This window comes from Bos taurus, chromosome 28 (genome assembly GCF_002263795.3).
Source record: "Bos taurus isolate L1 Dominette 01449 registration number 42190680 breed Hereford chromosome 28, ARS-UCD2.0, whole genome shotgun sequence".
NCBI classification, from domain to species: Eukaryota; Metazoa; Chordata; class Mammalia; order Artiodactyla; family Bovidae; genus Bos; species Bos taurus.
Window position 1 is genome coordinate 14,052,417 of NC_037355.1, and position 21,148 is coordinate 14,073,564.

At 41.3% G+C, this 21,148-nt stretch overlaps 1 protein-coding gene across 3 annotated transcripts in view; it reads left to right on the plus strand.

The window, feature by feature from the left end:
- The window catches only part of BICC1 (BicC family RNA binding protein 1), a 347,769-nt gene that overhangs the window by 81,182 nt on the left and 245,439 nt on the right, over positions 1 to 21,148 (plus strand). For all 3 annotated transcript variants that reach the window (XM_024986876.2, XM_024986877.2, XM_024986878.2), the window contains exon 2: positions 19,988 to 20,034. In XM_024986876.2, coding sequence (XP_024842644.1) covers positions 19,988 to 20,034 — 47 coding nt within the window. The remainder of the gene's footprint in view (positions 1 to 19,987; positions 20,035 to 21,148) is intronic.

Below are 21,148 nucleotides of genomic sequence, written 5' to 3' on the forward strand. Positions count from 1 at the left end.
GAGGTGGTCCAGGTGTATTGTTCCTGCTGTTGCTGCTGCTGCTGCTAAGTCGCTTCAGTTGTGTCTGACTCTGTGCGACCCCATAGATGGCAGCTCACCAGGCTCCCCTGTCCCTGGGATTCTCCAGGCAGGAACACTGGAGTGAGTTGCCATTTCCTTCTCCAGTGCATGAAAGTGAAAAGTGAAAGTGAAGTCTCTCAGTTGTGTCTGACTCTTTGCAACCTCATGGACTGCAGCCCACCAGGCTCCTCCACCCATGGGATTTTCCAGGCAAGAGTACTGGAGTGGGGTGCCATCGCCTTCTCCAGTATTGTTCCTATGTATTAGCAAAATACAACTTTTGTTCTGAAAGGTAGGGGTTGGTATGCTACATACAAATACACAATATTGCTAGTATTAATTTGGATGGTTTTCCTTCAGTTGTTTAGTCGATGTCATGTCTGACTCATTGCGACCCTGTGGACTGTAGCCCACCAGGCTCCTCTGTTCATGGGATTTCCCAGGCAAGAGGACTGGAGTGGGTTGCCATTTCCTCATCCAGGGAATCTTCCCGACCCAGGGATTGAAAGCGTGTTTCCTGTGGCTCCTGCATTGGCAGGAGATTCTTTACCACTGAGCCACCTGGGAAAGCCCATATAGAGGCTTAGAAACATGCAGTTACATGTAAACATGTATATAGCATTTGGAAGCTGTGTGTGTTCACTCAGTTGAGTGTGACTTCAGCAAACAGGGATCAACCAAACATATTTAACTTACAGCCAGGGTCAGGTTTGCCCGCGTCTCTGGGAGAGGCACAGGGATCTGCCAGTTAGCCTGCTCACAGCTCTGGGTTTTATTTGTGTGTCTTGTGCAAAAGAACGTTACCCCAATGTCCTGACTAAGCCCTCCTGAGCACTGAGTGCCCCATGGCTCATGTATCGTTTGTGTATCGTGAATATTCAGTGTGCCTTGGACGCGTCCTGCAGATTTAGTGCCTTATGAATATCAGTGCTTCATGAATTTTAGGAGTCTTTTGTTCCTTCCACCCCTTTGTGTGTTCACACACACATGTTCAGTTTACTTTGTCACGTCTCATTACCTCACACATCTGAAGAGTTTCGTCTTTCCATCTATTTTCCTGTGTTGTTGAACAGAATTTCCTGCCCTATTGGGTAGAATTGAATTTTCTCAGACAGTACAGCAGGTGTATGCCGCAGATGTCCAGTTGTAAAGTTTCCTGAGCCTTGTGCCCAGAAGCTTCAGAGAGAAGAAAGTGTATTGTTTCTTTCTCTCCTTTACTTGTTTGTTTTAAAATTTATTTTTATTGAAGTGTGTAGGTGAATTATAATGTTGTGTTACAGTCTGCTGTACAGCAAAGCAACTCGGTTGTGCATACACATACACTCTTTTTCATTATGGTTTATCACAGGATACTGAATATAATTTCCTGTGCTATACAATAGGACCTTGTTGTTTATTCTCTATATAATAATTTGCAACTGCTAAACCGAAACTCCCAATTCCATCCTCTGGCCCCCCTTCCCTCTTGGAAAAAATATTTTTCACATTCAAAATTTCAGGTCAGTATCATGCAGTTTGTGGATGCAGATGGTAATGCTGTTTGAAACTCCTTACTGTCTTTGGGGTTTTGAACTTGGCAGTCACTAGTTCTATTCCTCTATGTTGTAAACATTTTAATGTAGTTACGATGCAAAGTTCTATAGTATATGGAAATGTTATTTTATAAGAAAAAGTGTTAGACTAAGATAAATAGGTTTTGGGTGGCTAAGAAGCTCCATTTCATTCTAAGAGTTAAATCTTCATACAGCTCCTGACTTAGTAAATCTGGGAGCATGTTTAAGGTTTAGCAGTCATAGATAGGATTGCTTGCATTTTCTGTGTATCGTGGGAAGTATATCAATCCTTTTCATTAATAACTAGCCAGGAAGGAACCAAAAGTTTGGCGTCTTCTCTGCCATCTTCAGGGGGGAGTCTCCTCTAGGTTGTTTGAGAAGATATATTTGAGCAGACACCTCAGCCACTGCAGATATACTACCTAGAGGAGTGGTTGAAACAATATAAGTGCTTTTCCAAAGTGACTGAAACCAAATTTGGATAAATTGGGGGATCATAAAAATATACACATATTATAAATATTTTATTATAGCCTTAAAATAAAAATATTTACTTATTTTTGTTGTAGGGCCCAAGGCCTTTTCTGAACATGAAGGATTAGAAATGGTCATGATTTTTAGGATTATTTGGCAGACATTTGGGAACACGTACAGCCGACTCTTGGTAAACAAAGGACACGGCTGATGGGGGAGCAGAGGTGTCTCGCCAGCCTTGGGAGTTTAGGGTCCTCTCATGTGCGTGTCGCTTCATACTGCAGGAGGGCAGGGAGGGCGTCAGTGTGTGGAGGTTGAGGAGAGCTGCTTCTGTTTTGACACCTTCGGTTCTCTTTTATGTGTAACTTGAATTTCAAGCTGAGCTTCTCTGCTCCGAATCAGTGCCCGAGCAGGCAAAGGAAGGCATTTCTCTGGTTGGAAGCTCTTTTGTGCCATTCTGGAGCCCCCTGGGCAGACTGGGAGCGGCAGCTTGAGAGGTGGTGCGAGTGGACCCAGCCCCAGAGGGTGTGTCCTGTGTGGAAGAGCAGATCCCACTCTTAGGCTGCTTTGAATACACAGGAAGAGCTGACATCCCACTCTGAGTGCTGCACTCGGGGCTGAGCGCTCTGCCTGGAGGAGCGCCCCTGATCATCGTGACCCTGGAGGGCTGAGCAGACACTGGCAGTGCCCTGCCCCAGCCCCTCACCACCGTAGCACCGGGTCGTGTGGCCAGTTGTCTTAGTTTGCCTGGGTCTGACAGTTTTCTTGGGAGATTGGCCTTTCAGCGCTAGAACCCATTGATGAGAGTTACAGGGGTCTGGCCTGTGACTCATGCCCGAGCGCCCTGCAGCCTGAAGACTTTGCTTGGAGCGGAAGCTGCCCTTCAGCAGTGACAGGCTAGAATTGGGGGAGGATGTGTGTCCACTTCTGAGCCCCTTGAGAGGCAACTCTGAGAGGTCCCCTGCAGAACGTTGGCCCTGAGGCCAGCAGGGGGTCCCACTCACATACCTGGACCACTTCCTCTTTGCTGTCTTCTTGTTTTACCTTCCCTCCTCCATTCCAGTGATCTCTGGGGTCAGTTCCTGCATTAACGACTTTCACTCAAATACTTGTCACAGAGTCTACTTCTTGGGAGAATCCAATTAAAAAAAAACATAGGACTAAAGACTGTTTTTGCCCCCTTTTCAGATGAGGGAGATTAAGTCATCCAGTGGGTGCACTGTTGAACCAGTGATGAGCTTTTCGTTATGACATCATGTACGGCTTTTGTTTCCATCCTTGCCTGTTGGCCATTATTTCTAGAGAATGTAAAAGTTTATTTATTCCTGTGAAATTACCAATAAGCGAGCATCAGTCCAGTGGGTTGATGGGTGGTATGTTCTTTTGTCTCTGCTATGCTTGATGTCAGAGAGTTGCACATGTAGCAGAAAACTCAAGTTTGGAGCTGTTTGGAGAAATTCATCTTTCATACACAGTTTCCCAAACTGGGGAGCTGCTGACTAAGGACGCAGTGCTGATCCTTTGCCCTAGCGATGCTCAGCCTGGCCTTGGCTGGAAGCAGGACTTTGACATCTCTGACCGGGTTGGATGTAAACGGCCTGCTTGTGCTGAGCAGTTGTGTCTGCTGTTTCTTGGCTCTCATCCTTGAGCCTTCTATCTATGAAATGACTCATTATAAGGAAGTCTGTTAAAAACAAATCTCTCCCTGTTGTAGAGCATCTCTTAAAACTTCTCTTTAATCAAAGAATTTTGCTTTCAGTTCCAGTTGCTGCCAGGAAACATCGTGTGCATTGACGAAAGCTGTGATAGTTACGGTACTTGAATTTCTCGCGAAGATGGATGCTTTGGGAAATGAGTTTATTTCCCTCTTATGTGAAAGTGAGAGGCTTGGGAATTATACCCAGACTTAAAACTCCTTTCATGGCAAATCTGCAGCCTAACTGAAAGTGTTCCAAGTTTCTCTAATAAAAGTGACTCCCTTCTCTGAGCATTTACGTGTCCTTCCCATTGTTCTCAATCCTTCATCATTTTGTCGGTGCCTTAGGTTATCCATTGAAAAAAAGGCACTGTCTGGTGGATGATCCACGGAAATAAAATGAGTTTACGCAGAAGCAGAGTAGAACCGATGCCCATGTTGAGGAATCAGTGGGAAATATCTTAGTTGAAAAAAGACAAGAATTTTGTGGGACTTCCCTAGTTCCCTAGTGGTCAAGAACCTGCCTTGCAATGCAGGAGACACAAGTTCGATCCCTGGTCAGGGAACTAAGATCCCACATGCCTTGGATCAGCTCAGCCCATGTGCCACAACTAGAGAGTCCATGCGCTGCAAGACTCAAGGAAGATCCTTCCTGCCACAGCTAAGACCTGACTCAACCAAATAAACATTACTTTTTTTTTTTTTTGCTTTTGAGAAACTGACCTTTGACCATGAGTGCTTGCTTTCCTTCTCCAGTCTACTAATCCTTTCTACTGGTGTGCGTCTGTCTTCCTTCGAAGATCTAAACACACGCTCCCTGTCCCTGGCGTTGGGAAATACGCTTTAATTCGTCACGTTTGGCTCTGCGTTTCCCAGGTTCACATCTGTTTCGCATCCTGTTCTCTGAAGTTGCCACACACACATGTGCCGCTTCACATTGCTTTAGGTGCTGCTGAGTCGGAGGAAGATAAGAAGTGCTGTGTGCGTGCCAAGTTGCTTCAGTTGTGTCTGAGTGTTTGTGGGATTCTCCAGGCAAGAATACTGGAGTGGGTTGCCATGCCCTTCTCCATGGGATCTTCCTAACCCAGGGATTGAACCCGTGTCTCCTGCATTGGCAGGCGGTTTCTTTACCACTAGCACCGACTGGGAAGCCCTAAGAAAAGCTGGGAAGGTTTAAACCCAGGGTGAGTGGGGCTTGAGGGTCTCTTCTCTTGGCTTCCCTGGTGGCTCAGATAGTAAAGCGTCTGCCTACAATGTGGGAGACCTGGGTTCGATCCCTGGATCAGGAAGATCCTCTGGAGAAGGAAGTGGCAACCCACGCCAGCACTCTTGCCTGGAGAATCCCATGGACTGAGGAGTGTGGTAGGCTGTAGTCCATGGGGTCGCAAAAAGTCGGACACGACTGAGCTACTTCACTTTCATTGTCACTTTCTTTTGTCAAGAGACTGAGGAGCAGATTCCTTTTCCACCTTGTTGCTGAGTGGAAAGAACAGGAAGGGAAGCTGAACCGGTGGGGAGGTTGTAAGATGCAGCGAGAAGATGGTATTGTTCCCGTGTTCTGAACGTTCGGCACCTAGAGTTGTCTCCGAAAGGCTGACGTGTCCTCAGGAGTTGAGCTGTGTGCTCTTTAACCCCACGGACACCCAGCTTGTCCAAACACAGGCCCTCCTGGTGGACCATGGTGTGCATGAATTGCTCTGAGTTGTTCTTGCTCCTGGTTCTGTTTCTAGGCTCTGCCACCAATTTTCCTAGGTGCTCACCGCATATAAAGCAGCACTTAGCAGTGTTTCTCAGGAGGAGGAGGTGGTGACTGTTTCTCTACAATACACAGAGTGTGTTTCCCAGAATATGACAGACCTTTGTCTCTCTTTATACTTTTTACAGTGTTACCAATGCATTTGTATGGTGCACTCAATTTCTCCTTCCTAGAATGAAAGTTTCCACAGAAAACTTTGTGAGAGGAAAAATATCCTCTAATAAATATCTTGTTCATTTTATGAATTGGCTTTCTTCAGACACAGTCCTTTCTTCAGGTGTCATGATGAGAAATACATGCAGTATTCCACGTATGGCTGACTACTAGTTTTGGGTTCAAATCGGGAGAATATTCTTTGCCGTCTCTTTTGCCATTGTTCATTTTTCTTCTTTGGGAGGAAGACGGTAGTGGATAAAGTAGGGAGCAGTGAGATTTTGAGTCCCTATCTTTAGAGGAGGGTCTGCTGTTGATTTTCTTCCAAACTGTAAGTCCTTCAAATGATTTTAGACAATTCTTCTGAATTTTCTTTTGCTTATCTGTTCTCTTCCTTTTCCATCATCTCCACCTTGATGAGGGATGGACACAGTAGCAGATCAGTGTGGATTGCCTGCCCAAGGAGCATCTCGTTTAAAAAAATCTGAGACTAGCTTCCCTCCATCTCAGGGGCAGGACAGTGGTGAGTCCAGGAGACCTTTTTTCAGATGGGAATTTCTTCATAAACTGTAGCCATTTGAGTGTCTTCCAGACAACATCTTACTTGAGCCAATGACATTACGATCACCTTTGCAAAATCTGGTAGAACGGGTGGGAGGGAACACCTGTGTGTCTTGTTTTGTGATTCCTTACATTTTGGAACTTAATTTGGGCTAAGATTGCTTGCGAATTACTTTAAGATACATCCGCAGAAGCTCAAGATGTTCTTTCTTCAGTGCTAGAGGTGAACTCTCTGCTCTTCCCTTGACCCCCTTGTCTCTGCTTGTGAGTGTGAGGGGGAGTTTCTCGGGGGTGTGAGCAGCAGCGCTATTTTGAGAAGTTGACTCGCAGCCCTTGCAGCTATGACAGCCATGTAACATAGCACCCGGTTTTTCAAATTCATTTTGTTGGCTCCTGACTGCATTCGTAAAGTGCTTATTTGGAAGTGCCGCAGCTGTAGCGTTCTGTTTATAGCCACTGAGTAGGTACAATTAAGCTGACTGCCTTGTACGGGGGAGAGGGCCAGGCAGTGGGAAAGTGGAGGCTGTCTCTAACTCACAGTAGTGGGAGGAGCTTGGCATGAATTACTTGAAGGTGAGCATCCTGCCTTGGGTAGATTTTGTACTGTTTTGTGGTACAAAATTTGTTTTAACTTCAACCTTCCTTTTTTTTTTTTTTAATTGGAGTATGGTTGATTTACAATGTTGTGTTCATTTCAGGTATACAGCTAAGTGATTCACTTTTACATACATCTATTCTTTTTTAGATTCTTTTCCCATTTAGGTTTTTACAGATTTTTGAGTAGAGTTCCCTATGATATACAGTAGGTTCTTATTAGTTATCTATTTATATATATATATATATAGTAGTATGTATATGTCAGTCCCAATCTCCCAATTATCCATCCCTCCCCTTGATTTTGTTAATCTTAAAATAGCCTTTGGAAATCCAGAGTTGACTGGGTTTAGTTAGATAGATGAGTAAATACAAATCCATAAAGTCCTTATTTTCTCAAGGGAGATAATTAAAAAATGATTCAACTTATGATAAAAACTCTTAAGTGGTTTGCCGTCATGGATATGTGCGTCTATACTTTTTGGGGGTCATTTTCAGAGTACTGCAGCTATATCCCAAGAAAAATTGGGAAATGAAAACAGTTTATAACACTATAAAATAATGTAGTAATCATATTCTTTCATGGCATACACATTTTGATCTTTTAATGAGTGTCCCTAGTTTTTGTATGTATGTTTAATGAATAATGGGGCTTCACTGGTGGCTCAGACCCTAAAGAATCTGCCTGCAATGCAGAAGACCCAGGTTCGATCCCTGGATCAGGAAGATCCCTTAGAGAAGGAAATGGTACCCACTCCAGTATTCTTGCCTGCAGAATTCCATGGACAGAGGAGCCTGCCCAGCTATAGTCCATGAGGTTGCAAAGAGTCAGATGTGACCCAGTGACTAACACTTTCACTTAAAGAATATTTAACTTAATAGTTGTAACCATATTTCACATACAGTTTTATGATCCATTTAAAAATCATACTTATTAATTTTTTTTACTGAATAGTGTATTGTAATCACTTTTTCCTGACTGCTTCATCTTTTGCAAATCATCAAACACATCTTTTCATATAACTTAAAAAAATTGAATAAGTGCCTATGTCTAAATTTTCTTAATTCTCCTCTTGCTTTCTCCATGCATTTTGCTTATTTTAAACGTTACTAAAGTGAACTCATTTGTGCTGATAGTTTTTCCTCTTTATTTCGTGTTTTGGATTGTATTCTTAGGACCTGGTCTCCCAGAAATAGAATTACAGTTATTCTTTGTGTAAACCCAGTTATTTTCCAAGATGATTACATGAATTTATACTTACTGTGCAAGCACTATATCCTTATTGGTGCTTGTGGTATTTCTGAATTTTGTGGTAATTGTAACATAGTTTTATAAATGCTAAAACCTTTACTTGAGATAAAATCTTTATAAATTCTCAGGGAAAATACACCATTTAAAAAGAGGATGGGTTGAGGTATTGTATCTGACCTCTTACCTAATCAAGAGTTTATTTTCACACCATTCTGAAATTAACCTGAACAGATTTAGCAAAATCAGAAAGATAATCTAGAGTATTTTACACTTTGTTTCGGGAGAGGTGCTTTTTAACTATGAACACCCAGAGCTTGACAGAGCCTCTCTGGAAAAGCTGGAGTATTTTGAGACTGGTGAATAATCAAAGCCTGAGACATTTAGTTCCTTGAACTTGAACTTAAGAAAAATGAGTTTAAACTCTCCAAAGTAAATAGAGGACAAAAAGCTCCTGAGAAGATAGAACTGCTGAAGAAAATGAATACGTCCAGACCCATGATGCTGTTACAGAAGATTCATTTTAATTGAGATAGAATGTGATCCTTAACCAAAGTTACAATTCTGGGAAGAAGAATAAAGCCATGGGTTAGAATATGACCACCATGTTTGCATCATAAATATACACACATATTTTATGAAAGGAAATAGAGGTAATGATATTGGTTATAACTTTTATCCAAGGCCAAAGACTATTACCTTAAAATTACTCCTCAAGCATTGTTTGAGATGAAAACCACATTTAAAGGTGGTTTCCTGCCTACTGATGAAAAATGAATTCATGTTAACCAACCAAGGCCTTTAAATGGAACAAATTATAATCAGATGTTAGATTTCGATCAGTTTTAACAAAAACAAATGATTCTTTTCAGAGATGAGAATTGATGGCTTAGCCCTCAAAGAGTTTAATCTTTCTTCAAACCCAGTGTTTTGGGAGGAGGGGATCGGCTTAATCTCCTAAAAGTACGCTTGTGATTTATCGGCAGCAAAGTGCTGAGTTTAAGAAATAAGAGCTCCTTTAAATGTTTTCCTAGGTGTTCTGAATGAGGATGCCAGGATCTGTAGTAACTTGATTATACACAGCCACGTTTTACAGAATGTGGAAGTGTGCAGCTGGCAGGGGCAGCAGGACCTGTGGGGTTGTAGGTTAGATTCTCTCTGAATGACTACCTTTGCTGTCTTGCTTTGGCATTTCTGAGCTCATTCATAAACTTGTAGATCATAAGCCGGTCCTCTTGAGTGTGGGAAAACGTCCTCCAGGCCTCTGGACACGTGCTGATTATTATTAGCCCTAGAGATCTCTTCTAATGAGATGCAATGTGAGGCAGTGTTCACTCAACAGACCTTGAGTAGAGCAGGTTTAGAAAGGGCTGGAAGCAGTTTTAATAAAAGTTAGGCCTGTGACCACTTCTACCATCCGTTAGTGAGTCCTGAAAACTTCTCTGGGCCGTAAAGAATTAGGCTGAACATTCAGAGCATTGGGATGGTCTCAGTGCCAAGAATGACTGAGGTTGTCAGATTTAAACCCTTTACCTGCCTCAGAATAATTGTATTTCTCTGTAGTCCTGGGATTCCGGTGAAAAGTGCAGTGGATGGTCATGGGCAACTTAGCTAGGATGATAGAAAACCAGTTTGATAGTTTGGAAAGGAAAGCACTGGCATCACCACATAATTTTGGGAATGTCACAGTGCTTGAGACGTAACTATATGTGAGAATTATCCAGCATGTTTATAAAAATGCGTATTCCTAGGATACCACAGTGAATAAGATTCTGTGGGATCGGAGGGCAATTTTTTTTATGAGCACTCTTCTCCTCCAATATGTCTTCCAAGTTGCTGTAACTACAATCCCCTGGAACCTGAGAAAGCCCTGGTCCAGTTGGTTTTTTTTTGCTTCAGTAGATCTCCCTTCTTTGTGCCAGTGGGAGCATCCAGAGAAACAAGATAAATTTTGTGATGCAGTTAAATGTATTGACAACGTAAAAGATTATGGAAAGGCCGTGTGAATTCCTCGTCCATGTGGTAGTTCACTGGGCTTCTCAAGTGGCTCAGATCGTAAAGAATGTGCCTGGAATAGGTTAATTTTGTGGAGAAAGTGAAAGTGTAGAGAGGGTACATTGCCAGAGGTGGAGTTCTCCTTGCAGTGAGAATTACAGTCTTGCATAATAGTTGTTAGGAGTGGCAGGTCAATAACATTCTGTTGGTACAATTTCTAAAGTCATAGAAGAGTGGACAGCTAGACACTCATTTAGTACTGGATTTAGTACGTAAGTGCAGTGGTATGTAGCATCACCAATATTGCTGTATGTGGAGTTTTTCTTAATGACCTTCAGATAGGTTCAGATCTGTCTGTTTTGTGCAAAGGCTTGTCTTCCTTTTTGACTGCCGCAGGCATCATCTGTACCACTGCCTTTCCACTGTCTCCCCTTTTTCTGTTTGTCTTCCCATTGGATTCTGTACTGCCAAGAAGACTTAAAAGCCGAAGGGCACCTCAAGTCTGTTGCCCCATAAGTCATTCCCTTAATGCCACTGCTGTCCCCGAAATTCCTAGTGTGGTGCTACCGATTCCCACTGTGGGGAGGTGGGACAGCAGAACTCCAAGCCTTGCTACTACTTATTATTAGTTTTTGGCCATGCTGTGCAGCATGTGAGATCTTAGTTCCCTGACCAGGGATTGAATCCCTGCCCTCTGCATTGGAAGTGCAGAGTCCTAATCCCTGGACTCCCAGAGAAGCCCAGAGGTTCTGTTTTAAGTGCTCTGAAGCACATAAAAGGGAAGCTGAAGCTTTTGATAAACAGGCATGGGTAGCCACCGCATTTTCTCTGCCCAGATTTCACTTTCCACATCTCCCCTTGTGAGATGTGTCTCAGTCCTTTCCCATGTTAAACAGGCAGCTTAGAAGCTCCCTACCACATCTGTACTTTGAATTCCTGTAATCTATGACTCCTACGTAATGTCCAACCTTTTAGAGTACTCTTGGCATTTTAAATTACTGACCTCAAAGAACTTACAGGTAAGATGTAGGTTCTTTGAGGTCAAAGTTGCAGGTCACCATTTTTAAAATTCTTATGGAGTGTGTATTTACATTTTTGAAGGTGAAAATAGAGCCTTTGGGAGACTAAGTCACTTGGAGTTACAGTCAACGGCAAACCTAGAGGTGAACCCAGTTTTCTCTGACTCCATAATTTTGATCCCTCTGTATATTCTGCAGGTGCTAAATAAGTATTGTCTAAATGAGTCAATGAATGAGTCTTCCAGAGTTAAAATGAATTGAAGAAGCCCTGATGAAAGGAAGCACATCTGTATACCCTTCCACCCATGTGCCCATTTCGGAGGGGAGAATAGCAAATAGATCACCCACAGATTTCTGCAGATAACCTGAACTTTAAACATGCCCGAAACACATTCGGTTCTGATTTAAAACCAGTTGGCGTGCTCATTGCCATGTTACTACAAACACAAAAGAAATATAAATTTCATTCGTGAAGTAACCATCTACATAAACTCTTAAATAGTTTTGGGTTGGGCCAAAGCTGGGCATTAAGGAAATGGTTATTAATGTTACGTATTTTATTCAAACTACTCTAATTCCTTACCCCTCCCACCACCTCCACCAACACCAGGTAACCTTTTGCTTTTTCCTTTAAAATGTTCCTAGGGGGTTAAGACAGATACAGCTTGGATTTCAAGCTGCCGAGGACTCCTCCTCTTTGGAAGTATTCATTGTTTTTGGTCCTTCAGACCTGAACTGTGATCTCTGCTTGAATCTTTTTAGTCCTCTGTGGGTAGTAGCAGAGTTATTGTCCACTGTAGGAGCATTGTGACATGGAAATGGGATATGAACCACGATGTAATTTAACATTTTCTAATGACGTGAAAAATAAAACAAGTGCTGTTGCTGCTGCTGCTGCGTCGCTTCAGTCGTGTCCGACTCTGTGCGACCCCATAGACGGCAGTCCACCAGGCTCCCCCCTCCCTGGGATTCTCCAGGCAAGAACACTGGAGTGGGCTGCCATTTCCTTCTCCAATGCAGGAAAGTGAAAAGTGAAAGGGAAGTCTCTAGGTCGTGTCTGACTCTTAGTGACCCCACGGACTGCAGCCCACCAGGCTCCTCCACCCATGGGATTTTCCAGGCAAGAGTACTAGAGTGGGGTGCCATTGCCTTCTCCATAAAACAAGTGCAGTAAATTTTAATATTGTTTCCTTTAACCCAATATATAAATATGGTACACTTTCAACATATAATCAGTTAATGAGGTTTTTGCTTTCTTTTGCATTGTCTTTGAAACCCACTGTGTTTTTAATTCTTTCAGCACATCTGGGTTCACACGAGCCACATTTCAAGCACTCAGTAGCCATAGCACAGCTCTGTGGCAGAGTCCTTGTGAGCTCTATAAAGGCCATGAACATCCTTTAGGATCTGATAAAGCTAGAAGAGTGTTGCTTAAAAAAAATATTGTGTAAATACTCAAGTCATCAAATAGTGTTTGTGACCACAGGCCAGACTAAAAATGATGCTTCAGAGATTGCTTATGTAAGAAGGAATAGGGTGTGAATGCAAGACATTTGACATGACCAAAGTTTCTGTTAACTGGACTCAGAGTCCAGTGATGTATATTAGGGTCATCAGCTCTCAAGGAAGTCTTCATTATCAGGCCAATAAATTTGAAGTCTGAATAAACTCTTAGCCAAGTTTCTTGAAGAGTTCAAGTGTGTTTGAAGCAATGGATAATATAATGTAAATGTTGGTGAATATTTGTTTCCTTATGTTTGATGGCAACAGATACTTTCTGAAACTAAAGCCCGTGTATGATAGAACACTGGCCTATGCCCGAGACTCCTAGACTGCCCTGCGTGTGGCAGGGCCTCCACTGTCTTAGCTTGTTCTCAGCTCTGAAATATCGATAGAGCTTTATTGCCCTGAGAGATTGAATGTGAAAAAAAATTTCCCTGAAATCTGAATATTGAGATGTGTAGTCTGTAAAGGACTTAATTGTTTGAGTTAGCGGGTATTAACTTGAAAGAGGCATCTGTGGCCCACCGTTAATAGAAGAGATAGAAGGACTTCTCACCCCCATCGTAATATTTGGCATCCCTGTTAGTTCTGTTAAAACTTTGGTGGGAAATGAAAAAAATAGCCTCAATGGATGTCTTGGATTTTTGGTGTAGGTATCATTCAGGTAATGGCCTATGCTCTTAGCCCAGGTATCATAGATTATCCATCTCTTTTCTTTAAAACTCTTAGCCTTTTAGAGTTTTAGTTCTAAACTGAACTAGTTCTTTCAGTTTTAGTTCTAAAACTGAACTCTTTTAGAATGTGGTAAATCTAAATACAACATAAATATAACAGGTTAAGTTATCTGTTTTAGCTCATATTTCATTTGATACGCCCTTTCAATAAAAAAATGGCCTTCCTTTCTTCCAGTTATCTTCCATCACCAAAAATGGCCTTCTCTTAAAGTATAACATATATAAAATGAGAAACATAATAAGTTAGTTCTCCCCTGGTTCATGCATTTTAGAGAGCATCTCCTTCTGTCTTTTGTTTAGCTGTTATATTTGGATGTGACTCAGAGGTTTTCCAAATATTGGATTATTTAAGTGTTTTCAGTTGTGAAGTTGTGAACTCTAGGCATTGTTCAAACTTTTTTACTCAGAATCAGTTGCACATAAATCAGTATTTCAGTCTAGAAAGTGCTAGGTTAATTAAGGCCTGTGATGTTCAGTGCCAGGCGTGGTTTTGTGGGCTGTTAACTGTCCTATTACATTAGTCTGTTAGTCATTTTTCTCCTTAGGTAACTTATGTGCACATTTGACTTAGACGTTTATCAGATTCTGTTATATGTGTTCGGCTGGAAATGTGGCTCCAGTGATGGTAAAATCTTAGTTCTCTCAAAAAGGGTTCAAATGACTGTTAACCTGATTTTCCCCCCTAATTGAAGGCTACTGAAACCTATTTATTCAAGCCATTTAAAGGCATTCTGAAAAATGCAAAGAAGGAAGTGATAAATAACCCAAGAATTCAACCACTCAAATAACACTTGTTAATATTTTGGTGTTTATCCTTTAAGTTTTTTTTTTCCCTCTAGCATATACATTATATGTATGTGTATACATGTATACTTAAATATAGAATTGACCATGTTGTATGTCTTGTTTTGTAATCCCAGTCCCCTTAAACAATTTATTGCATTTTTGAACGTGGGAATTTTTTTAAACTACAATAATGAAACAGTATCTTAAGGATAAATCCGAAGCTGAAGAAACCATCCTTAAATACCCAGCCACTCTTAAGATAAAATTTATTTTAATTTTTGGCTGTTTCTTGAATTTTTTTGGTAGGCCTACATGATTTTTTTGTTTTTTCAGGGTGAGTGAATTTGATTTGTTCTCAGTGGACTTAGGAAGCAGGTAAGGAGTTTTAGGAAAGATGAGGTCTGAACATCATCCCACTTAACTATGATATACTACCTTCAAATGATACTTCTTACTGCTGGAGTTTAAACTGGGAGATGTTCTTTAGCTGGCTGGAGTATTTGAGAGACTTTGAGAACTGAAGAGACTTTGAACTAAGTCAATTTAAAAATTGACTTAATGTCTACTATTACTTCAGTCAATTGTTAGAGCTTTGCATGCCAGTCTAGACTGTTAGATATGGTTACTGAACATAAAAAGTTCTCTAAAGACTTCCCTGGTTGTCCATTGGCCAAGACTCTGCACTCCCAGCGCAGAGGGCCTGGGTTCAATCCCTGGTCAGGGAAGCAGATCCTACACGCAGCAGCTAAAGATCCTGTGTGCTGCAGCTCAGACCTGGCACAGCCAAACAAACAAATAAAAAAGCATTTTTAAAAGATTCCCATTGGAGAAAGGTTTAGTTCTCACTAAAGGAGAACTTTAAAAGGTTCTCTAAAAGGTTCTTTTAAAACTCCCTTTTAAAAGGGAGTGTACAGAAACTGCGTCTTGGACATCTGTTGCTGATTCCTCTTTCAGCAGAATCAGCCAAATAGTAGGCAAGTTTTCTGAAAAGAGTAATATCCGAATAAAATATATGGTATAGTTCTTTCAGCATATGGATTAAATAGACACAGTAAGTGCATGTTTTAAAAATTCTTAGTAAAATATTTTTGCAAGAGAATCAGACTAGCTAAACAGTTATAGTTGTCTTTCAGGTGAACTTGAAATACAGCAGCCTTCTTAGTTGCAAATCTGCTACACTTGGGGAAATGGGGGGAATGTCCTGAATCTTAACAGATTTAAAGAAGTATTTCTCAGTTATTTTTTTGTAATTTGAATTTGGTCTTTTCTTGCTCAGGTTCCACAAGGGTGAAGAAACCCATTACTTTATTCCATACTGTATTTTAAATATGAAATGCATGACCCTTGGCTCTTATGTTTTTAGATTTGGCTGTATAAAGCATCAGATGTTATGGAAAAGCATTTCAGAATGAAAAGGGTATTTGAATAAGTTTCCATATGCCCTGCGAAGAATTGAAAATCGAGCCCTCACCTTTAATTCAGTAATTAACTAGACTTTCCCTGTAGTTTGGGGGATTGTAATAGTTTACACCTGTCTCAACTTTGGCTGTTTTTATTGGCTGTGGCTTTTGCCATCCCATATTTCTTACGAAGCAGAAATATGAAATAAAATAGGCCAAAGCATTGGAGAAATTATAATAAACATAAAAAATGAATTGTTCAGCTTAAAATGTGAAATGCTTTACCTGTACAATCCATGAAGCCGTGTTTCAGTAGTAGTGAAGTAATTTACTCCTGGAATTCTGTGTCATGAAAATAAAGACAATTGCTTTCATTGGCAGGAAGATTCCAAAGGTTTTTTAACCATCAAATGATTAACTTTTGGAACATCAGGCAGGCAGAAATTGTTTTGTAAGGACAGTTAGAAAAAGCCTGCTAAATCATTACGTGTGTTTTCATGTTGCTGTGAATGAAAAAGATGAGGCTGTATCAGTGTATAAGAATGTGAGGCTTGATAGAACTGTTGTACCACAGAATACAGTCAGACTTTTCAAAGGTCACGGAGCTCCATGACATTAAGTCTGGGTTGGCTCATTTCACAAGGCGATGTTTTCCCCTCGAAACGTAATGAAAAAAATCATTGTGTCAAGATATTATCACACCTCCAATTTTTTCTTGCAACCTAACTCTCAAGTGGTCTCCCTGGAAGAACCCTTTAATTTTGAGTCCTAACAGTAGCTACCCAGTCCTAGTGTTAAGAGTAAAATGACTGGCTTTTTAGTGCATTGTCCAGAATAAGAGTAGCTAAGATTTCTAATAAGTTTAACTTGGATGGAGTGGTGGCTGTGAAAAGATCTTTGGGATCCTTGTCCCTAGAACTGAGTTTTAATTTTCCCTTGGACCTCACTCATTGGGTGGTTTGAATACATGGGTCAAGGTTGTAAGCTGAATGAAGGCAGGGCCTGGCCTATGTTGAGTCACCAGCATGAGACTTAGGTACTTGTGGAAAGAAAGAGTGAACTTTTCTTTCTATAGAAAGAACATCTTATATACCTAAGAAATACTCCACAAACCTCCGCCTTCTCGGTCTCTCAATTTATTCAAGAGGAGTTGATATTTTAATCCTGAGGAATTTAGAGTACGGAATTCTCAAATTTGAGCACAGAAGGATCCCTGCTTAGGGAGGGGAGAGAATACTTGGGGGAATTGTTGCTCTCCCTTGATTGACTTCTCTGGTCTTGGCAGCTTTGCTTATGTGGCGTCAGTAGAAGTGCAGGAGACCCAGCAACCTGGGGGTGAGGTAAGGATGCTCCCGGCGAAGGGCTGACGACTGGGACTCACCTTGGTTTGAACCAGAGACCGTGACCACCCATGAGTCCAACCAGAGGCTTGTCCCAGGTCCTTGTGGGCTTAGGAAGTGGACTGTTATAGGATTTAGGGGAGATTCAGGCTCAGATTTGGAGTTTCTTGTACATAAACATTTTGGAATGAAAAAAGCCAGAGATTTTTGATGGCACCGATTGTGCCATTTCCAGCTCCCCTCCTCTCTTGATGCCCCTCAAATCATAAGATTGCTAAAGGTGCAGGTTTCTGGTTAAATTTTAGATGTTTTCCTGGGAGCGTAATTATAATTTGTGTGTAACTAAGGAAATTCCACCCCTCCCCCCGCCCCGGCTTTTAATTCATCCAGGGATTGAAAGGCCGGTCTGTAAAGTCTGTTTAGCTGGACTTGGCATGAAGGGGCATTTCAAGGTTGTGACATAATGCGTTTGTCATGAGCAAAGTAAGTATCTTAAAGGAAGTTTCTGGTTTCTGTAATAAAACATCATTGTATCATGAAATTTAAACCGATGAATTTTAAGTTGTGAAGGAGTCCCCTGTGGGTGAAAGCGTTTATCTGCCCTGCTTGATAGGCTTTTGAATATTACCTTTGATCCTAAAATTTCTTTTTAAAAGAAGAGTTCCCTTGATGTCACTAAAATTTCTGTCTAATCTTTGTGGCCTGGTATGCAGTTTTCATTGCCCCACAGTTGTATCATGGAGCAGGAGTGACTTTAAACTATTTTTAGCTTTAGAGATAAAGCCAGCCCAAGAGGTAGCTGAGTTGCGGTGTCCCCAGGGCATTCCTGTCATTGGGTTTGGGTGCTGATCTTTTATCTTTCTGGCCCTCTGGCTAGGACCAACCGTGTTCACCTTATTTTCTCTCTCTCTCTCTCTCTTTTTTTTGGTTCAAAATTGCTTCTTTATGTTTTTTCAAGAATTCACTATTGGTGTATTCCCTAGTTAGAGTGAAAAAAATCATAATTTGTAGAGTTAACTGCAAAAAATTTATTTGTGTGACTTCCCTGGTGGTCCAGTGGTTAATATTCCCCACTTTGAATACAGGGGTTGCAGTTAGGTCTCTGGTCAGGGAACTAAGATCCCACATGCCACAAGGTGCAGCCAGAATGTAAAAATCTGTGGAAATGTGTGATTCAAGTGCTCACATCAGTGTCTGTGATCAGTTTGTCCTGTTGATGATGTGTTTGTGCAAAAAGTGAAGTTAAGATGGCATTGAATTATGTTTTTTGTTTCCTTTTCTGCTGTAACAAATAAATTTATTATCTTACATTTCTGGTGGTCAGAAGTCAGAAATGTGTTTTATTTGGGCTATCCTAAGGTATTGTCCAGGCTGTACTTCCTCCAAAGACCCTGGATGAAAATCCAGATCCTTGCCTTTCCCAACTTCTAGAGGGCGCCTGTATTACTTGGCTTGTGGCCCCTCCTCCACATTCAAAGCCAGCAGTATAGCATCTCTGTAAGTTTCTCTGCTCTGACTCTGCAATCAATGCCCTTCTCTCTCTCTGATTCTTTTGTTGCATTGCCTTCTCGGATTCTGACCTTCCTTCTCCCTTCTTAAAAGGGCTCCTTGTGATTACAGTGGGTCCACCTGCATAATTCAGGATATACTTCCCATCTCAAGGTCTTAATTTAATCACACCCACAAAATCCCTGTAGCATATATAAGGTGACTTATTCACAGTTTCCAGGGATGAGAACATGACATCTTTGAGGGACTATTTAGCCGCCACATATTAGAATACAGTTTTAAATTTATTATTTCTGTTTAGCTCTTGTTTTATACATTTCCCAAACTCTCTTTGAAAATCACAGAAATGTGTACTCTGTGCTCTGCTTTTTAGATGAAAACATGTCAATAAAAATACACAGTTTTACAAAATAGTAGAAAATATCTTACATTTAACTGTGAAATTAAAGTTGGTGACAAAAGAATTTAGACTTTAATACTGTTTTTCCAGGGCAGAGAGGGTTTCTTTGAATTTTGAATTCTGTACTTAATGGACTGATTGGCCACAATTCTTGAGTTTTCAGGAACTTTAGCGAGTGCACTTGTCACACACACACACAGACATACAGGCGTGCGTGCACGCACGTGCACACACACACACACACACGTACAGGTAGGGTCCCATGATGGTACTGCCCATTAGGTGTTTGGGGTACCAGTCTTCCAGATTTCAACTTAGAGAAGTTCTTGCTCCAGCTCATTTCTCTGTCCTGGCCAGGGGGTGGCTTTTTCTGTTAACCACTCTTTACCCCTGCCTGAATCCGAGACCTAGTGTTTACATTCTGAAAGATGTGATTTGAGGCTGTTGCAAGCAAGATGCCATTAGCTCTTTGTTCTCCTCTCTCTGAAGATTGAAAAGAAAATGTCCACAGGACCTTAAAACTTCTGCGCATATAAAACTGGGCTTGTCCTTTATTTGTAGGCTACCATTTAGACACAAAAATGTTCAAATACAACAACCTTTAAATTAATCTCAGGTGAAATTTTGTTGTCTGGGACCTTGACCATGACTTTGTAATTCTCTTGTTTTTCTGTCTTTCTCTTAGTAAATGTGACTAAAGGAGTGAATTAAAGTCATGTATGATGCCAGCTGAAATCCAAGTAGATTATATAGTCAGTGCAAAGCATAAATCTGAAATAGCTCCGAGGAGGCCTTGTCAGATGAGCCATCACTTGAAAAGGCAATCTCTTGCTTGGAATTGATTCCAGACAGGAAGTACTCAGAGCAGTACAGATGATTCTATTGGTAGTTGCATTTGTTCATATGTGTAGGCTCCTTAACTATGAAAAAAAACAAGATTACTTTCATCTGTGTGTGAAAATAGAGACTTATGAGGGTTTCAGACAGAAAACAGAGTGCGAAGGTATCTAAAGATGTCTGATTGATGGGATTAGTGTTTTATTTTCCATATCATAGATGAGGCCTGTGAACAGGGACTGAGCTTGGGGAGAGTGAGGCTGGCATCTTGTTTACCTCTTGTGTTCTTGTGGCTGATACTTGAGAGTGTTTTGAATACATAGATTGGAAAATGAAACTATTTTAAATGTATACATTTTTATTTACAGCTGCTGCTGAAGGAAAAGGCAAAAGTGGGGAAGACTTTTTTCAGAAGGTAAGTGACTTTTTACTCCTGTCTTGGCGATGATTAAGAGAAATGTACCTGTCTCAGCAGCTACACCGGAAGCCCCTGAAAGCTCCCCTTCTCTGTGAAGGGGACTAGGTTTATAGCTGAAGATGCTCGGGGCAAGAAAAGGGTGGTAGGCTGTTTGGGACTTAACCCTTCAAAGGCAGCTCCCTCTGGGCAAACTTAATGAAGTTTTCCATTGGAGGCGATGAGGACTGCCAGATCTCCTACCAGATTATCTTCTTTACCTGTTTCTTCCTTCCTTAAACACATACCTGTCCTAGGGAGTTGGAGAGGAGTCCCTTACAGAGGCTTCATTTCTTTCGTTCTTTTTTTTTAAAATTATTTTTAAATAGGATAATTGCTTTGCAGAATTTTGTTGTTTTCTGTCAAACCTCAACATGAATCAGCCATAGGTATACATATATCCCCTTCCTTTTGAACCTCCCTCCCATCTCCCTTCCCACCCCACCCCATCCCATCCCACCCCTCAAGGTTGATGCAGAGCCCCTGTTTGAGTTTCCTGAGACATCCAGCAGATTCCTGTTTCCTGTCTGTTTTACATATGGTAGCTATCTATTTTACATATGATAATGTAAGTCTCCATGTTACTGTCTTCATACATCTCACCCTCTCGCCATGTCAGAGGCTTCATTTCTGGTAAGCAGGACCATGGGTGGGGTGATAAAATCGACAGAAGATGCTTACGACTGGTAAGCATCTGATGCGTACGACTGATGCTTACATGAGCTCTCTGCTCAGACTGGTAACCTTGTCTGTTGTGTCCTTGGTGGCCCTCTGTAAGTGCTGACCTTCAGTGAAGTCAGCCTGGGCAGTCATAAAGGGAGACAGGCGTAAAACTGATGGCAAGTGATTTGAGATCCTGTCGAGAGCAGTTGATTACTTTCTGGTTAGCTCTGTTTTAAAGTAAGTGTTTTATGTAAGGGAAGATGTCTGTCTTTGCCAAGAAGTTGACTGAAGTTCCCATCCTTCTTTCTTTTGTTCATTTGAGTTTATTATATTGATATTTGTGTTTGTTGTTGGTATCCAGAAAGCATGTATGTAGGAACAAATATACAGTTTGTCTCAGTGTGACACACAG